At 41.0% G+C, this 17014-nt stretch overlaps 1 protein-coding gene across 7 annotated transcripts in view; it reads right to left on the minus strand.

The window, feature by feature from the left end:
* b3galnt2 (beta-1,3-N-acetylgalactosaminyltransferase 2) overlaps positions 1-8222 on the minus strand; it is a 27377-nt gene extending 19155 nt beyond the window's left edge. For all 7 annotated transcript variants that reach the window (XR_006309775.1, XM_043679952.1, XM_043679927.1 and 4 more), the window contains exon 1: positions 7601-8222. Coding sequence is in view for 6 of the 7 variants with exons in the window: in XM_043679952.1 (XP_043535887.1) it covers positions 7601-7709 (109 nt within the window). In the remaining variant the exon portion in view is untranslated. The remainder of the gene's footprint in view (positions 1-7600) is intronic.
* Between the last annotated feature and the right edge of the window lie 8792 nt (positions 8223-17014).

A 17014-nucleotide genomic window follows, 5' to 3' on the forward strand; every position in this document is an offset into this window, starting at 1 on the left:
AGGGCTAATGCCCGAACCGTCGATTCTCCTGTTCCCTAGATGCTGCCTGACCTGCTGCGCTTTTCCAGCAACACATTTCCATCTCTGATCTCCAGCATCTGCAGACCTCACTTTCTCCTTATACACTTGATGGTAAGGTCCTAGGGAGTGTTGCTGAACAAAGACACCTTGGAGTGCAGGTTCATAGCTCCTTGAAAGTGGAGTCACAGGTAGATAGGATAGTGAAGGAGGTGGTTATTATGCTTTCCTTTAATGGTCAGAGCACCGAGTGTATGAATTGGGAGATACAGGACGTTGGTTAGGCCACTTTTAGAATATTGCAATTCTGGTCTCCCTCCTATCGGAATGATTTTGAGAAACTTGGAAGGGTTCAGAAAAGATTTAGAAGGATGTTGCCAGGTTTGGAGGATTTCAGCTATAGGGAGACACTGATTAGGCTGGAGATGTTTTCCCTGGAGCGTCAGAGGCTGAGGGGTGACCTTATAGAGGTTTATAAAATCATGAGCGGCATGGATAGGATAAATAGACAAGGTCTTTTACCTGGAGTGGGGGAGTCCAAAACAAGAGGACAAAAGGTTTTGGGTGAGAGAGTAAAGATTTAAAAGGGACCTAAGGGGCAACATTTTTCCACACAGAGTGGTGCGTGTATGGAATGAGCTGCTAGAGGAAGTGGTGGGGTCTGGTACAATTATAACATTTAAAAGGCATCTAGATGGGTATATGACTAGGAAGGGTTCAGAGGGACATGGGCCAAGTGCTGGCAAATGGAACCAGATTAGGTTAGGATATCTAGTCGGCATGGACGAGTTGGAAAGAAGTGTCTGTTTTTGTGCTGTACATCTCTATGACTCTAAAGGAGTTTACCAGCCCTCTTGTACAGTATTTTCTTCCCTTCTCCTTCCTCTACAGATTTATTTTATCTGCTATCCCTAGTTAAATGGAGTTGTCTCTCAGGTGTTTGCAAAAGTTGTTCTGAAACCAACAAGTGGTTAAGGGTATCATACTGAAATTTACTCTGGGTTTCCATTTCTGCTTATTTCCCACATGGCAGTGTTGCCAAGATTGAAAATTCAAAGCAAACAACCAAAGACAATGACTCTGGGCCAGTTTGGTATTTCGCAAATGTGCTGCCGTTCTAAGAAAGTAAAGCTATTCTTTATTTTTAGGAGCTATTAATGTCCAATGAAACAGATCATTTGACCCAACCAATTCAAGGGCTGGTGCTTATACTCCACATTCTGCACAAGTCTCCTCTTCCACTTCTTCATCTCAAGAATGCATCCTTCTGTTCTTTCCTCTCTTATGTAATTATCTAGCTTCCTCTTAAACAGTTTACAAAGATTTATGTACTGATAACTTCCAGCACTCCTTAGTCACTTGAAAGATGTGAGTCATGAAACTAACTGGCTTCATACTCTCTTACTCTTCCTGCCTTTTCTTAAAGAAATCACTCCACCTCTGAAAATCCCTTGAACTTTAATACGGAGCACAATTTGAGCAAGGCAATGAGGTTGTTCAACTCTTCATCATTCCTTATTGACTATATAAAGAGAGACAGAAAGATGAAGAAAGTAAAATTCTAAACTATTCCATCTCTAGATTTCTCTAAATCATCTGGCTATGTTTGATGCATTACAATCTGAATGTGTATAAAATGAAATTAAAGATTTATAGAGTCATAGAGCATTGAAACATACCCTTCAGTCCAATTCATCCATGCTGAGCACGTGCCCAAACTCAACTAGTCCCATTTGTCAGAGTTTGGCCCATATCCCTTTAAACCTCTCCTCTTCATGCACCTGTCCAAATGCTTTGTAAATGTTATAACAATCTGCATTTATTCACTTAGTTAAGTTCACTTGAATAGGAAAGGTTTGAAGGGATATGAACCAGGAGCAGGCAAGTGGGACTAGTATGGTTTGGGATTATGTTCAACATGGACTGGTTGGACTGAAGAGTCTATTTTTGTGCAGTAGGATTCTAGAAACTTTCCAGCAATTTCTATTTTTTTTCCACTACCACTCTTTTTTTTGAGTGAACAGGATGTTTGACACTTCTGTTCTTTTTTTTTATTTAACCCCCACACTACCGCCTAACTGCGGTAGTGCTTATTCTTTCCCCAGCAGCCATGTTGTGTGTGTGCAGGTGTGGGACACAGTGAGAGACACAAGGTGCACAAATCTTCCACTACCACTCTTCTGCCATTAAGCCAATTTTTTATCCAATTTGCAAGCTCACCCTGAATCCCATGTGATCTAATTTTACTAATTAATCTACTTTGTGGAATCTTGTCAAAAGCTTTACTAAAGTCCAAGTAAATATATGTGTGGTATTATGGAGTCCCATAATCCTGATAGCCTGACACGCAGTATCAGAATGAGGGAGTGCTGCGGCATTGGAAGGGCTGTTTTTCAAATGAATGATCAAACCAAGGCATTGTCTGTACTCTCAGGTGGATATAAAATATTTTATTACACCAATCACAGAAAGGGACAATTTTCCCCAATATTCTGGTTCAGTGTTCTGGCTGGTTACTGACAGAGAGGTGGGAACAATATAAGAGGATATTAAGATGATGTGTTGCCAGGAATAAGTCTAAGGAAACTGTTATTTTTAAGAAAGCTATTGTTCCTTGTTGTTCCATTACCTGGGCAACTCCCTGGAGAGTACTTGGGGGATGAGAAAGCACCTGGCAAAGACTTTTCACAGAGCCAGTAAAGGTCTTTGTTTGCAAGAAGGGACAAAAAGGGTGACATTTTAATAGAATGTCCAAGCTTCAATTATTTAGAATACATTCAAGGATGAGCACAAGAAAGGTAAAATATGTCCCTTATGTAAAAGGGAGGCACACTTGTTGGGGAGTTCAAGAGACAGCCTTATCCAGAGAGGTCTGTTGTGGAACTTCCTACCACTGGAATAGTTTAGACAGGTTGTATGGATGGATGGAAGCTAGACAAGCAGACAAGGAATAAAAGAATGTGCTGATGGATCCAGATAGGGGGATGGGAGGAGTCTTATGTGGAGTATAAACACCACCATAAACTGGTCTTGTATGTTAACTGTACTTCAATATGATAAAAATATGTTGTAATATGTTAATATCTCCTGACCGTGTGAAAGACCTGAGCGTTATGTTACTAACCTATCAACCTTTGGACTTGTGGCAGGCATTGAAAGATTTTATTCTGCTCCACTGAACAGATTATCTCTTGAATTCCAGACGACCTTAAGAATTCTATAAAGTTCAACATGCTTGACAAACAAAGATTAAGTGATGAATGAGAGACTATAGTGGATTTGGGCTAAGTATTTTTAGGATGCACTGTGATGTATATTGAGAAAGCTTGTAGTTTTAGATGTGACACATCTATTGCAGAAGATGCGGGAAAGTGCATGAACACAGTAGTGGTGGTGGTGGTGGTGGTGGTGGTGGTGATGGTGGCGGCATTTGTTTAGAAGAATTAAGGATATCGGTTCTTAGTGTCAATGGATCAGTGTAATAAGGTAATAGTACTTATTCACATGTGGATTTTACAGCAGGATGTCGGATAACTAAAAATTCTGGTTATGTCGAAGACACTTAACAAAACTTATAGGCAATAGGAAAAGAACTTGTAATTTAATCAGCTGAGTGGAATATGCACGTAATAGAACAATCCTGATACATTTTCACGTATACCACACTGAGCAGGTTTGAATTAATAAAACTCAGCTCCCCCATCTTGACTGTTCCGGGAAGTAAATGTCTCATTACCCTTACAGTCTGGGGAACACAAAGGCTGAAAGTTGGAACATGTTCATGTGCGAGTGAGAGAGAGAAAACATTCTTCTGTATATTACATTCACTGATTGAAGGGTTCAAGGGACACAGAGAGAGACAGACAGACAGACAGACAGACAGAGAGACAGACAGGATGGAAGCTGGTGGAAAGATTAACTCTTTTTAGTCTGATTTGAGTAAACACTGGCTCGTCCTGGATTGAATGTGTGTGTTGTTCCCTGGAGCTCGAGATTCGGGAATGTTATGAATTTAAGTTGCATTTTGGGAATCTAAGATGATTTTAAAAGAAATAGCAATTTTGATACTGGACATGTTAGCTGAGTGAGGTGACCCCATGACCACATATTTTAGACTAGTCTCGTTATGATATACTAGTCAAAGCATTTGACCATTCAGCCTGGCTTCATCAAGGTTTCCCATCTTTATGTACACGTTACTTAATTAATCAAGCATACGCAGACCTGTCAATGAGTTTCTCTTCCTCTGCAAACTTTCGTCATTTTATTGAGATAATGAAAATCCAGAGAAAGTATATTCCTGTTAGGGTGAAAGGAAAGGCTGGTAGGTTTAGGGAATGCTGGATGACTAAAGAAATTAAGGGTTTGGTTAAGAAAAAGAAGGAAGCATATGTCAGGTATAGACAGGATAGATCAAGTGAATCTTTAGAAGAGTATAAAGGCAGTAGGAGTATACTTAAGAGGAAAATCAAGAGGGCAAAAAGGGGACATGAGATAGCTTTGGCAAATAGAAATAAGGAGAATCCAAAGGGCTTTTACAAATACATTAAGGACAAAAGGGTAACTAGGGAGAGAATAGGGCCCCTCAAAGATCAGCAAGGCGGCCTTTGTGTGGAGACGCAGAAAATGGGGGAAATACTAAATGAGTATTTTGCATCAGTATTTATGTGGAAAAGGATATGGAAGATATAGACTGTAGGGAAATAGATGGTGACATCTTACAAAATGTCCAGATTACAGAGAAGGAAGAGCTGGATGTCTTTAAATGCATAAATGTGGATAAATCCCCTGGACCTGATCAGGTGTACCCAAGAACTCTGTGGGAAACTAGAGAAGTGATTGCTGGGCATCTTGCTGAGATATATCTATCATCGATAGTGACAGGTGAGGTGCCAGAAGACTGGAGGTTGGCCAACGTTGTGCCACTGTTTAAAAAGGGTGGTAAGGACAAGCCAGGGAACTATAGACCAGTGAGCCTGACGTCGGTGGTGGGCAAGTTGTTAGAGGGAATCCTGAGGGACAGGATGTACATGTATTTGGAAAGGCAAGGACTGATTAGGGATAGTCAACATGGCTTTGTGCATGGGAAATCATGTCTCACAAACTTGATTGAGTTTTTTGAAGAAGTAACAAAGAGGATTGATGAGGGCAGATCGATAGATGTGATCTATATGGACTTCAGTAAGGCGTCCGACAAGGATCCCCATGGGAGACTGATTAGCAAGGTTAGATCTCACGGAATACAGGGAGAACTAGTCATGTGGATACAGAACTGACTCAAAGGTAGAAGACAGACGATGGCATTGGAGGGTTGTTTTTCAGACTGGAGGCCTGTGACCAGTGGAGTGCCACAAGGATCAGTACTGGGTCCTCTACTTTTTGTCATTTATATAAATGATTTGGATATGAGCATAAGAGATACGGTTAGTTAGTTTGCAGATGACACCAAGATTGGAGGTGTGGTGGACAGCGAAGAGGGTTACCTCAGATTACAAAACAATCTTGATCAGATGGGCCAATGGGCTGAGAATTGGCAGATGGAGTTTAATTCAGATAAATGCGAGGTGCTGCATTTTGGGAAAGCAAATCTTAGCAGGACGTACACACTTAATGGTAAGGTCCTAGGGAGTGTTGCTGAACAAAGAGCAAAGAGTGCAGGTTCATAGCTCATTGAAAGTGGAGTCGCAGGTAGATATGATAGTGAAGGCGGCATTTAGTATGCTTTCCTTTATTGGTCAGAGTATTGAGTACAGGAGTTGGGAGGTCATGTTGCGGCTGTACAGGTTATTGGTTAGGCCACTGTTGGAATATTGCGTGCAATTCTGGTCTCCTTCCTATCGGAAAGATGTTGTGAAGCTTGAAAGGGTTCAGAAAAGATTTACAAGGATGTTGCCAGGGTTGCAGGATTTGAGCTATAAAGAGAGGCTGAACAGGCTGGGGCTGTTTTCCCTGGAGCGTCGGAGGCTGAAGGGTGACTTTATAGAAGCTTATAAAATTATGAGGGGCATGGATAGGGTAAATAGACAAAGTCTTTTCCCTGGGGTCAGGGAGTATATGAATAGGAAGGGTTTGGAGGGATATGGGCTGGGTGCTGGCAAATGGGACTAGATTGGGTTGGGATATCTGGTCGACATGGACAGGTTGGAGCGAAGGATCTGTTTCTATGCTGTACATCTCTATGACTCTTTGCTTCATGTGTGGAATGAGGAAGTGGTAGATACAGGTACTGTTATAGCATTTAAAGACATTTGGATAAAGACATGAGTAAGAAATGTTTGGAGGGATTTGGGCCAAGCACAGGCAGGTGGGACTAGTTTAGTTTGGGACAATGGTCAGCATAGTTGGACTGAAGGGTCCATTTTTGTGCTATATTACTCTCGATAAGATGTAGAAGCAGAAATAGGCCTTTGGCTGATTCAGTCCATTCTGCTGGTCAACAAGATCATGCCTTACTTAATAATCCTCAATTCCCTTTTTCTGCCTTACTCTCACATCCTCAATTCCCTTACTGATTAAAAGTTCTTCTACCCTGGCCTTGAACATACTTATTGACCCAGCCTCAACATGCCTCTGCTGTAAAGAATGTCACAGATTCACTACCCTCAAAGAAGAAATTCCTTCTCATCTCTGCCTTAAATGGCCGACCCCTTCCATTGAGACTTTCTCACAAGGGGAAAGAAATATCCTCTAGGCGTATATGCCTACATGTACATTTCATATTTCAATAAGGTCACCACTCACTATTCTAAACTTCAATGATCACAAGTCCAACCTAAATGTCCCTTATTAGATAATCCCTCCATGCCCAGAATCAACATAGTGAACATTCTCCGGACCACTTCCAATGCCAGTGCATCTTTCCTTAGATAAAAGAACTAAAACTGCCTCCAGTATTCCAGATACAGTCTAGCTAGACTTCCTCACTTTTACAAAAGTAAAATACTGCTGATGCTGCAAATGTGAAGCAAACAGAGAATGCTGGAGAAACTCATCAGGTCTGGGCAACAGCTGTTGAGTGAGAAATACGGTCAATGTTTCAAGTCCTAGTATGACTGCTTCAGAACTGAAAAAGAAAAATTATTGCACTTGAAATATTAACTCTGTTTCTCTCTCCACAGACGCTGCCAAATCTGCTGAGTTTTTACCTGACCTACATATCATTGGACTGTGGGAGGAAGCCAGAGCACCCAGAGGAAACCCACGCAGACAGGGGAAAAGCGCAAACCCCACACAGTCACCCCCAACTGGAATCAAACCCAGGTCCCTGGCACAGTGAGACAGCAGTGCTAACCACTGAGCCACCATGCTGCCCTACGGTCAGTATGGACTGTTTGGACCAAAGGGTCTGTAACAATGTAATGCTAATAAACACATGCTTTGAAAGTTACAGATGGCTGTTCTACTTTGTCAAAAGTTGTCAGGCAGATGCGCAGGCGCAGTACCAAATGGGGCACAGCGTCCGCTGTGGCGTCACCTGGCCTGACGTCACGACGGTAACACGCACGCGCAGTACTTTCTACCGTGACGTCAAAAGCCTCAGAGCCGCGAGCGAGCGTGGCGGTTAAATTTACCATTACAGTACCTCGAAACGGGAACAGGCTACCGGGATCGCGGCCAGGCTGCAATCCGAAAGGGATAATGATGGCGAGGACACAAAAGCAGGCCGCCGCCAGCACAGTCACGTTCCGCATTGATTGTCACGAAAGCGTTGCTTCTAACAGGTCCACCTGCCGGTTAACGGCCAATCCGTCGCCTCCACCTCTTTGCCGTTGGCCCCCGCCCCGAATGGTGCACTTGGGGGGGCGGGGGCGGGGGCGGGGCCGACCAATCGTCTGTACTGCGCAGACGTGCTATGCACGATGCCTTCTGGGAGTTGTAGTTGAACTGTTTAGGAATGGGCTCCTTACGCTAAATATTTTTTTGTCAAGCGTAATGACGTCTGGTTTTGAGTGGGAGTACACGTGAGTGAATAGAGACTATCTCCCCAATTAGGAAGTTGCTGGGTTTGAGCCTGAGAGCCTGAAAGTTAAAGATAGAAGCTCCAATTTACAGTGAAACTTTCTAGTAAGTCAGAAGTTGCCGGTTCAAGCCCTGCTCCAGTAGTCTGAACACAAAAGATTGACATTCAAATGCGTCATTAATGGTGTGCATTCACTATTCTAAGTGTTTTTGAATGTTTTTTTTGTAATATATAAAGGATCCAAACCCCTATGCAAATGTCATTACTATTGTGTTCGATTAGTCATCTCTCAACCGTCAGAAAAACATGATCAGGTCGTAATCTCTTCACAGGTTGTGGTTACGTCCTGCCACGTTTTGTAAATTATGACATATGCATTTTACATGCTTCATTTGGTGTAATGTGAAGGTGCAGGTGTTGGTTTGGGGTGGACAAGGTCAGAAGTTAAACGACATCAGATTATAGTCCAACAGGTTTATTTAAAATCACAAGTTTTTAAGAGTGTTGTCCCTTTGTCAGATGAAGTCACCAGGACTATAACCTGGTGTTGTTTGACTTCTGACTCCTTTGCTGTAAAGGACTTTGCAACATCACGAAGCTTTGAGGAGTTTTGAAGTTTTGTGCTGTATAAGAACTTTCTTTCACAGGCAGGGATAAAAACCAAACACGTTTGATAATTGAACACATTTTAATAGTTTCACGATTCTTATTAGGCACCACGCAGTAAAGAACAAAAATATCCATCAATTTGTCACAATATAACAAACTAAGTTTTAGACCCTACCTCCTATTTTTGCAAGGGTTAAGCACTTACAGAATTCTTACAGATATATGTGTATGGCTGCACCCAATGTCAGTGAAGCACGAGTAGAGATTCATTTTGAATCTTTCTGCCAGGAAATATGATCAGGGGATCAAGGTCTCTGAAAATACACTATAGTACATTAGTTCCTGCCATACAGCTCTAAAAATAGATCAAATCAACACATACAAATTTATTTGCAGTTATAACTGTGAAGATTTTTTGTTCTCTTTTCCAGTTTGCTTGAATTTCCTTGCCTATACCCCTTTTTCCTGCAGCAAGTCAAAAACAGAGAGGCTGTCTCAGGCTGGCTACAGTGCTTCAGCGAAGCTCAGCGTGAGCTGGAATAACAGCACCTCATTTTCCGCTGGGCATCGTGCAGCCTTCCAGACTCAATATTGAGTTCAGCAACTTTGGGGCTTGAGCTCTCCCATGTCCCTGCTCCAACCTCCACACAGCAGGCCTTACTATCACATAGTCTGTTATTACACAAAACCCATTGTTAGCCATGATTTGGAGATGCCAGTGTTGGACTGGGGTGTACAAAGTTAAAAAGCACACAACACCAGGTTATAGTCCAACAGGTTTAAATGGAAGCACTAGCTTTCGGAGCACCGCTCCTTCATCAGGTGGTTGTGGAGGACACAATTGTAAGACACAGAATTTATAGCAAAAGTTTACAGTGTGATGTAACTGAAATTATACATTGAAAAGGTACCTTGATTTTTTGTTGAGTCTTTTATCTGTTAGAATACCATGATAGTTTCACTTCTTTTATATGTAAATCACAAAACGTTGTTTTAAAAGTTACATTCTCAGGTTAACTGTAACAATTGGTGTCAGCCAGATAATAATGTTGAACATATTATCAGCTACCATCAGTTTTGAGGAAGGAATACTCGACCAGAAATGATAACTCTGATTTCTGTCCACAGATGCTGCCAGACCCGCTGAGCTTCTCCAACAATTTCTATTTTTGTCAAAAACCGAGAGGGATGTGTTTTCACAGGAAACATTGTCATCACAAGTTTGCTGTTCAAGTGGCCACTCTTCAATGACCATGGACCTACTAAGACTATTCAGTTACAGGGCTGAAAATGTGTTGCTGGAAAGCGCAGCAGGTCAGGCAGCATCCAGGGAACAGGAGAATCGACGTTTCGGGCATAAGCCCTTCTTCAGGAAAGAAGCCCTGAAGAAGGGCTTATGGCCGAAACGTCGATTCTCCTATTCCCTGGATGCTGCCTGACCTGCTGCGCTTTTCCAGCAACACATTTTCAGCTCTGAACTCCAGCATCTGCAGACCTCACTTTCTCCTATTCAGTTACAGGAACTATTGAAGCCATGCTCGATTCTGTCATTTTCCCCCACATCCACATTGTATAACATTAATTTCCTGTATCACTGGTGGATCTATTTAATCGACATGGTGCACACTGACTTTATCAAGGCTTCTTCGGCAACACCTTCACCATCTAGAAAGATAAGTGCAGTGGGTGCATAGAAACAGCATCACCCCCAAAGTTCCTCCCAAGACACAAATAGTTCTGACTTGGAACTGTTGCCATTTCTTCATTGTAACTAGGTCAAAATCCTGAAATTCTCCTCCTAACAGCAGAATGGAAACTGAAGTGGTTCAAAGAAGGCAGTTCACCAACAGAGGTCAGTCAGCACAGGAGTTATGGATTAACAGTGTGAGTTATGTACACTGGATATAGGGAGTAGATTTGCTTTATGTGAAAGGTAATATCATTCCCAAATACTATTACGAAGAGTAATTAATGTTGAGCCTGTTGACTGCTGTAAGTGTCCTGACTAACTCCACATGGCTGCCATTCAATTGGTTCGGGAGCTGCATTCCATTCTAGGTTTTCTTTGAATGGTTCGGAAGATTTTCAGTTGGATATTAGGCTGACAATCAGGAACTGGTAAAGATATTGAAAATCCACTCTAATCAGTGTCTTATAAGTGAAGGACTGGCAAGTCTTCTCTGCCTGGTTGCTATGAGGTGAATTTTCTATTTATAAACAGTGTGTGAGATGGAAATTTGTCTTGGGAGCAACACACCCTCTTTTTATTTTTCCAGTTCTGTACAGTTGTTTTGTCATAAATACATAACCCCTTGAATTTTGTTTTTGCCTGGTTATAAAGTGGCTAGATCGTGCAAGGCTTGTTGGAATTATTGAGTTCCTGTGCAGCAAAGAAGGAACATTACTTGTAAGGTAGCACAAAATTGATATTGAATCTCCAGCCATTTAATAAAAAATGTACTTTAGAAATATAGTCAACACAAAACTTGAGCATGGGAGCACAACTATTTTTAAATTAAATTAAAGTTTAGAATTATATATTTATGAATATTAGAAAGAGTGATTGTTAAAAAGGGAGATGTACACAATTTGAGGAGGATAAGTCACTTCTCATTACTAGCTTTCTAAATTTCTGGTTAGAAATATTATGGTTTTGACATTTCCTATTGGGTCTTCCTTTCTGAAGCAATTGATTACACTGGGAGTTTGTGACCAAACTTGTACAATGCTGTCATCAGACCACATCTTGGGTGACTGGTCCAAGTTTAGTTGTGATCTGAGAAACAGGTAGAACATTGAAAGGCTGAAGGCAGTGTAGAGATGATCTATGAGACTAATATCCAGTATCGGGTTCATTATAGAAAACACTGGCTATAGCAGGGCCTGGGAAGAAACTCCTACAAGGTATGCAAAGATGAGATCAGGCATGATTGTATTAAATGGGGATAAATTGCCTAACCTATCTCCCTAAATTTTTTAAATAGTTTATTTACATGGAGGATAATCTGCAGATGGAGCAAGATGAGGTCAGGATGCTGGACTTGTTTAATGATACTACAATAAGGAGATACTGTGGCCTGTGTTCTGAAAACAGGAAATCTATTGGAAAATGGGATCTCCTTCCACATCTGATCATCTGAATTCTTTTTGATCTAAAATGAATAGGAATAAATATATAATATTCAGTAATACATATCTTTCAGTTCTTCAATGTGGTCACACTGTATCTTGATGCTAAATATAAAATGATTAAAAATTAATTTGAACGTTTAACTTTTGATCTGGGGATCATGCACTCAGATAACTGTGTATCCAGCACTCAGCACATCTCACATTATACAACCCAATTTGCTCACTGTCCCTTTGATATATTATCGCTTTGTTTTACACCATTTCTTTCACTTTTTTTTAAAAAAGCTATTTTTGAAGATATATTTACACATTAGTTTACCATCTCCAATTGAATATATTGCTGGAGAATTCATTACAGAATCTTCCAACTCTAACCATGCCATCCATTCAACAAACAATGTTTCCTGTCTCTACAATTAATGTCAAACAATTAAAACACAATTCTTTTTCAGTGGTCTATGATGGCTCACAGTAGTACACAAGACATTAAATTTTCATTCTTAAAGAATCCAAGACAACCCTAGAAGGTTGGTGAATCAATGTTTTTCATTCAAAAAGAATTCGCACATCCTTCAAGTGTCTATTTCTGATCTGTTCTTTGCACTAAGTACAGACAAATAAGGTCAGTGGCCAATAGATACTGAGTATTGTAAATATACATATCTATTATAAACAAGAACAGGTGCAAAGACTTCTAAGTATAGCTTCAAAAAAAGCTTTTTTAAAAAAAAAGTGAAAGAAATGGTGTAAAACAAAGCTATAATATATCAAAGGGACAGTGAGCAAATTGGATTGTATAATGTGAGATGTGCTGAGTGCTGGATACACAGTTATCTGAGTGCATGATCCCCAGATCAAAAGTTAAACGTTCAAATTAATTTTTAATCATTTTATATTTAGCATCAAGATACAGTGTGACCACATTGAAGAACTGAAAGATATGTATTACTGAATATTATATATTTATTCCTATTCATTTTAGATCAAAAAGAATTCAGATGATCAGATGTGGAAGGAGATCCCATTTTCCAATAGATTTCCTGTTTTCAGAACACAGGCCACAGTATCTCCTTATTGTAGTATCATTAAACAAGTCCAGCATCCTGACCTCATCTTGCTCCATCTGCAGATTATCCTCCATGTAAATAAACTATTTAAAAAATTTAGGGAGATAGGTTAGGCAATTTATCCCCATTTAATACAATCATGCATGATCTCATCTGGGCATCAATTCCCAATGGGTCCACTGCTTTTCATCATTTATAAAAATGATTTGAATGTGAACATAGGAAGTATGACACCAAAATTGGGGAGGTATAGTGGACATTAAAGAAAGTTACGTCAGAGTAGAATGGGATCTTGATTAGATGGGCCAAAGAGTGGCAGATGGAGTTTAATTTAGATAAATGTGAGCTGCTGCATTTTGGTAAGGCAAATCAGAGTAGGACTTGTACACTTAATGGTAACATCCTGGCGAGTGTTGCTGAACAAAGAGACCTTGGAGTGCAGGTTAATAGTTCCTTGAAAGTGGAGTCGCAGGTAGATAGGATAGTGAAGGCAGCGTTTAGTATACTTTCCTTTATTGGTCAGTGCATTAAGTATCGAAGTTGTAAGATCATGTTGTGGCTGTACAGGACATTGGTTAGGCCATCTTTAGAGGCTTTGAGCTACAGGGAGAGGCTGAATAGGCTGGGCTATTATCCCTGGAAAGTTGGAGTTTTGAAACAGGCCATTTGGCCTAACAAGTCCACACCGACCCTCCAAAGAGTGTCTCACTGAGAGGCTAAGGATGACCTTATAGAGGTTTATAAAATCATGATGGGCATGGTTAGGGTAAATAGGAAGGTCTTTTCCCTGAAGTAGGGGAATTAAGGTGATTTAAGATGAGAGGGGAAAGATTTAAAAGAGACCTAAGGGGCAACTTTTTCATGCAGAGGGTGGTGCGTGTATGGAAAGAGCTGCCAGAGGACATGATGGATGCTGGTACAATTACAACATTTAAAATGCATTTGAGTGATTACATGAATAGAAAGGGTTTAGAGGTGTATGGGCCAAATGCTGACAAATGGGTCTAGATTAATTTAGGATACCTGGTCAGCATGGACGAGTTGGACTGTAGGTTCTGTTTCCATGCTGTACATCTCTCTGACTTTATGTTCCTGCCTGCTCTCCATAATGTTTAACTCCATTAATAACTACAAATCTGTTCATCTCCTCGACCTTATTCATAGAATCATAAAATTCCTATAGTGTGGAAGCAGGCTGTCGGGTCCATCAAGTCCACACTAACCCTCCAAACAGCAACCCATCCAGACACCCACCCCACTTAACAACCCACCCACCCTATCCCTGTAACCCTGCATTTCCCATGGATAATCCACCTAACATTCACATCTCTGGAATGTGGGAGTAAATCAGGATACCTGGAGGAATCCCACACAGACACGGGTAGAATGTGCAAACTCCACCCAGCCAGTCACCTGAAGTTGGAATTGAACCCTGGTCTGTGGTGCTCTGTGGCAGTAGTGCTAATCACTGAGCCCCATGCCACTCCAATCATTGTCCTGGAATCCATCACCTTCTAATTTAGTGAATTCCACAGATTCATGACCATTTGAGAGAAGTAATTTTTTTTCATCTATTTTTAAGTCTGCTACTCCTTAAAAGAGGCAACCATGGCTGACAAGGCAAGTCAGGGACAGCATAAAAACAAATGAGAAAGCATACAATATGGTGATGATTAGTGGAAATTCAGAGTATTAGGAAGCCTTTAAAAAAAAGAAGCAGAAGATAAATAAAAATGCAATAAGGGTGAGATAATGAAATACGAGGATGAGGTAGTTAGTAAATAAAAAGAGAATGGCAAGTAAATTTTTTTTTAGATACATGAAAGGTAAGAGAGAGGCAAGAGTGGACACTGACTTCTGGAAAGTTAGGCCAGAGAAGCAGTGATGAGGAACAAAGAAATGGTGGAGGAACTGAATAGGTACTTTGCATCAGTTTTAACGGTGGAAGACACCAACAGCACACCAGAACTTCGAGAAAAAGCAGGCACATGTGAGCGTACTGGCAATTACAGAGGATAAGCCTGACATCGGTGGTGGGTAAGTTGTTGGAGGGCATTCTGAGGGACAGCATTTATATGTATTTGGAAAGGGAAAGACTGATTAGAGATAGTCAGCCTGGCTTTGTGCATGGGAAGTCGTATATCACTAACTTCATGGGAGTTTTTTTGAAGAAGTGACAAAGAAGATTGAAGGAGGCAGAACAGTGGGTGTTGTTTTGATGGACTTCAGCAAGGCGTTCGACAAAGTTATACAGTAGACTAATTATCTAGGTTACATCACAAGGAATACAGGGAAAGCTAGCCATTTGGATACAAAATTGGCTTGAAGGTAGGAGACAAAGGTTGGCGGTGGAGGGTTACTTTTTGGACTCAGGAGGCCTGTGACAAGTGATGTGCTGCAAGGACTGTTTGTTTGTCATTTACATAAAAGATCTGGATGTGAATATAGGAGGCATAGTTAATAAGTTTGCCGATGACACCAAAATTGGTGGTGTAATGGACAGCAAAGAAGGTTACATCAGAATACAATGGGATCTTGATCAGATAGTTAAATAGGCCAAGGAATGGCAGATGGAGTTTAATTTAGATAAACGTGAGGTGTTGCAATTTGGTAAGGCAAATCACAGCAGGACTTACACACTCAATGGTAAAGTCCTAAGGAGTGTTGCCGAACAAAGAGAACTTGGAGTGTAGATTCATAGCTTCTTGAAAATGGAATTGCAGGTAGACAAGGTAGTGAAGGTGGTGTTTGGTACGCTTGCTTTCATTGGTTGGCGCAGTGAGTATAGGAGTTGGGAGGTTATTTTGCGGCTGTACAGAACATTGTTTCAGGCCACTTTTGGAATACTGCATTCAATTCTGGATTCACTCCTATAGGAAAGATGTTGTGAAGTGTTCAAAACATTTACAAAGGATGTTGCCAGGGTTGGAGGATTTGAGCTAAAGGGAGAGGCTGAATATACTGGTACGGTTTTCCCTGGAGAGTCAGAGGCTAAGTGGTGGATTTTATTGAGGTTTATGAGATCATGACGGGCATGGATAGGGTGAATAACCAAAGGCATTTCCCAGGATAGGGGAGTACAAGACTGGTGTTAATTTCTGGTGCCACATTACAGGAAGGAGGGTGCAGGACAGGTTTATCAGGATGCTGCCCAGAATAGAGGATCTAAGTTACAAGGAGAGACTAGAAAAACTCAGGTCCTTTTCACTGGAGCGGTAGATGCTGAAAGGAGACTGGTTAGAAACCTATAAAATTATGAGACGTATAGATAGGGTTGATGGTCAGAATACTTTTCTCAGAGTTGAAATGTCTAAAATAATGGGGCATGAATTTAATGCAAGAGGTGGAAAGTTCAAAGGAGATGGGAGAGGCAAGTTTTACACAGGGAGTGGTAGGAGTCTGGAACATGTTGCCAGGGATGATGATGGAGGTAGATATGATAGGAGCCTTTGAAGGTCTTTTAGATAAGCACATGAATATGCAAGAAATGGAGGGATATGGACCAAGGGCAGACAGAATGGATTAGTTTAATGTGCCATCACGTTTGGCATAACATCGTGGGTCGAAGGGCCTGTTCCTGTGCTATACAACTAAATGTTGCATATTAGAGGGTATAGTCTAAGGTGAGAGGGGAAAGTTTTAAAAGGGACCTAAGGAGCAACCTTTTCATGCAGAGGGTGGTGCATGTATGGAATGAACTGCCAGAGGAAGTGGTGGAGGCTGGTAAAATTACAACATTTAAAAGGCATCCGAATGATTACATGAATAGGAAGGGCTTAGAAGAATATGGGCCAAATGCTGGTAAATGGGACTAGATTAATTTAGGATATCTGGTCAGCATTGACAAGTTGGACCAAAGGGTCTGTTTCCGTGTTATACATCTCTGTAACTCTATTTCACCTGGACCAGATGAACTACACCCCATAGTTCTGAAGCAGATAGCTGAGGAGATTGTGGAGGCTTTGGTGGTAATCCTTCAGGAATCATTGAAATCAGGGAGGTTTACAGAGGACTGGAAATGGCTAATGTAACATCCCTGTTTAGAAGGGAGAGAGGCAGAAATCAGGAAATTATAGGCAGATTAGCCTGACCTCAGTTGTTGATAAGATTTCAGACAATCAATTATTACGGATGAGATGGCGAAGTACTTGGAAGGGTGTGCTAAAATCAGGCTGAGACAGCACAACTTCATCAAAGGGAAGTCATGCCTTGCAAATTGGTTAGAATT

This window comes from Chiloscyllium plagiosum, chromosome 3 (assembly GCF_004010195.1).
Source record: "Chiloscyllium plagiosum isolate BGI_BamShark_2017 chromosome 3, ASM401019v2, whole genome shotgun sequence".
NCBI lineage: Eukaryota > Metazoa > Chordata > Chondrichthyes > Orectolobiformes > Hemiscylliidae > Chiloscyllium > Chiloscyllium plagiosum.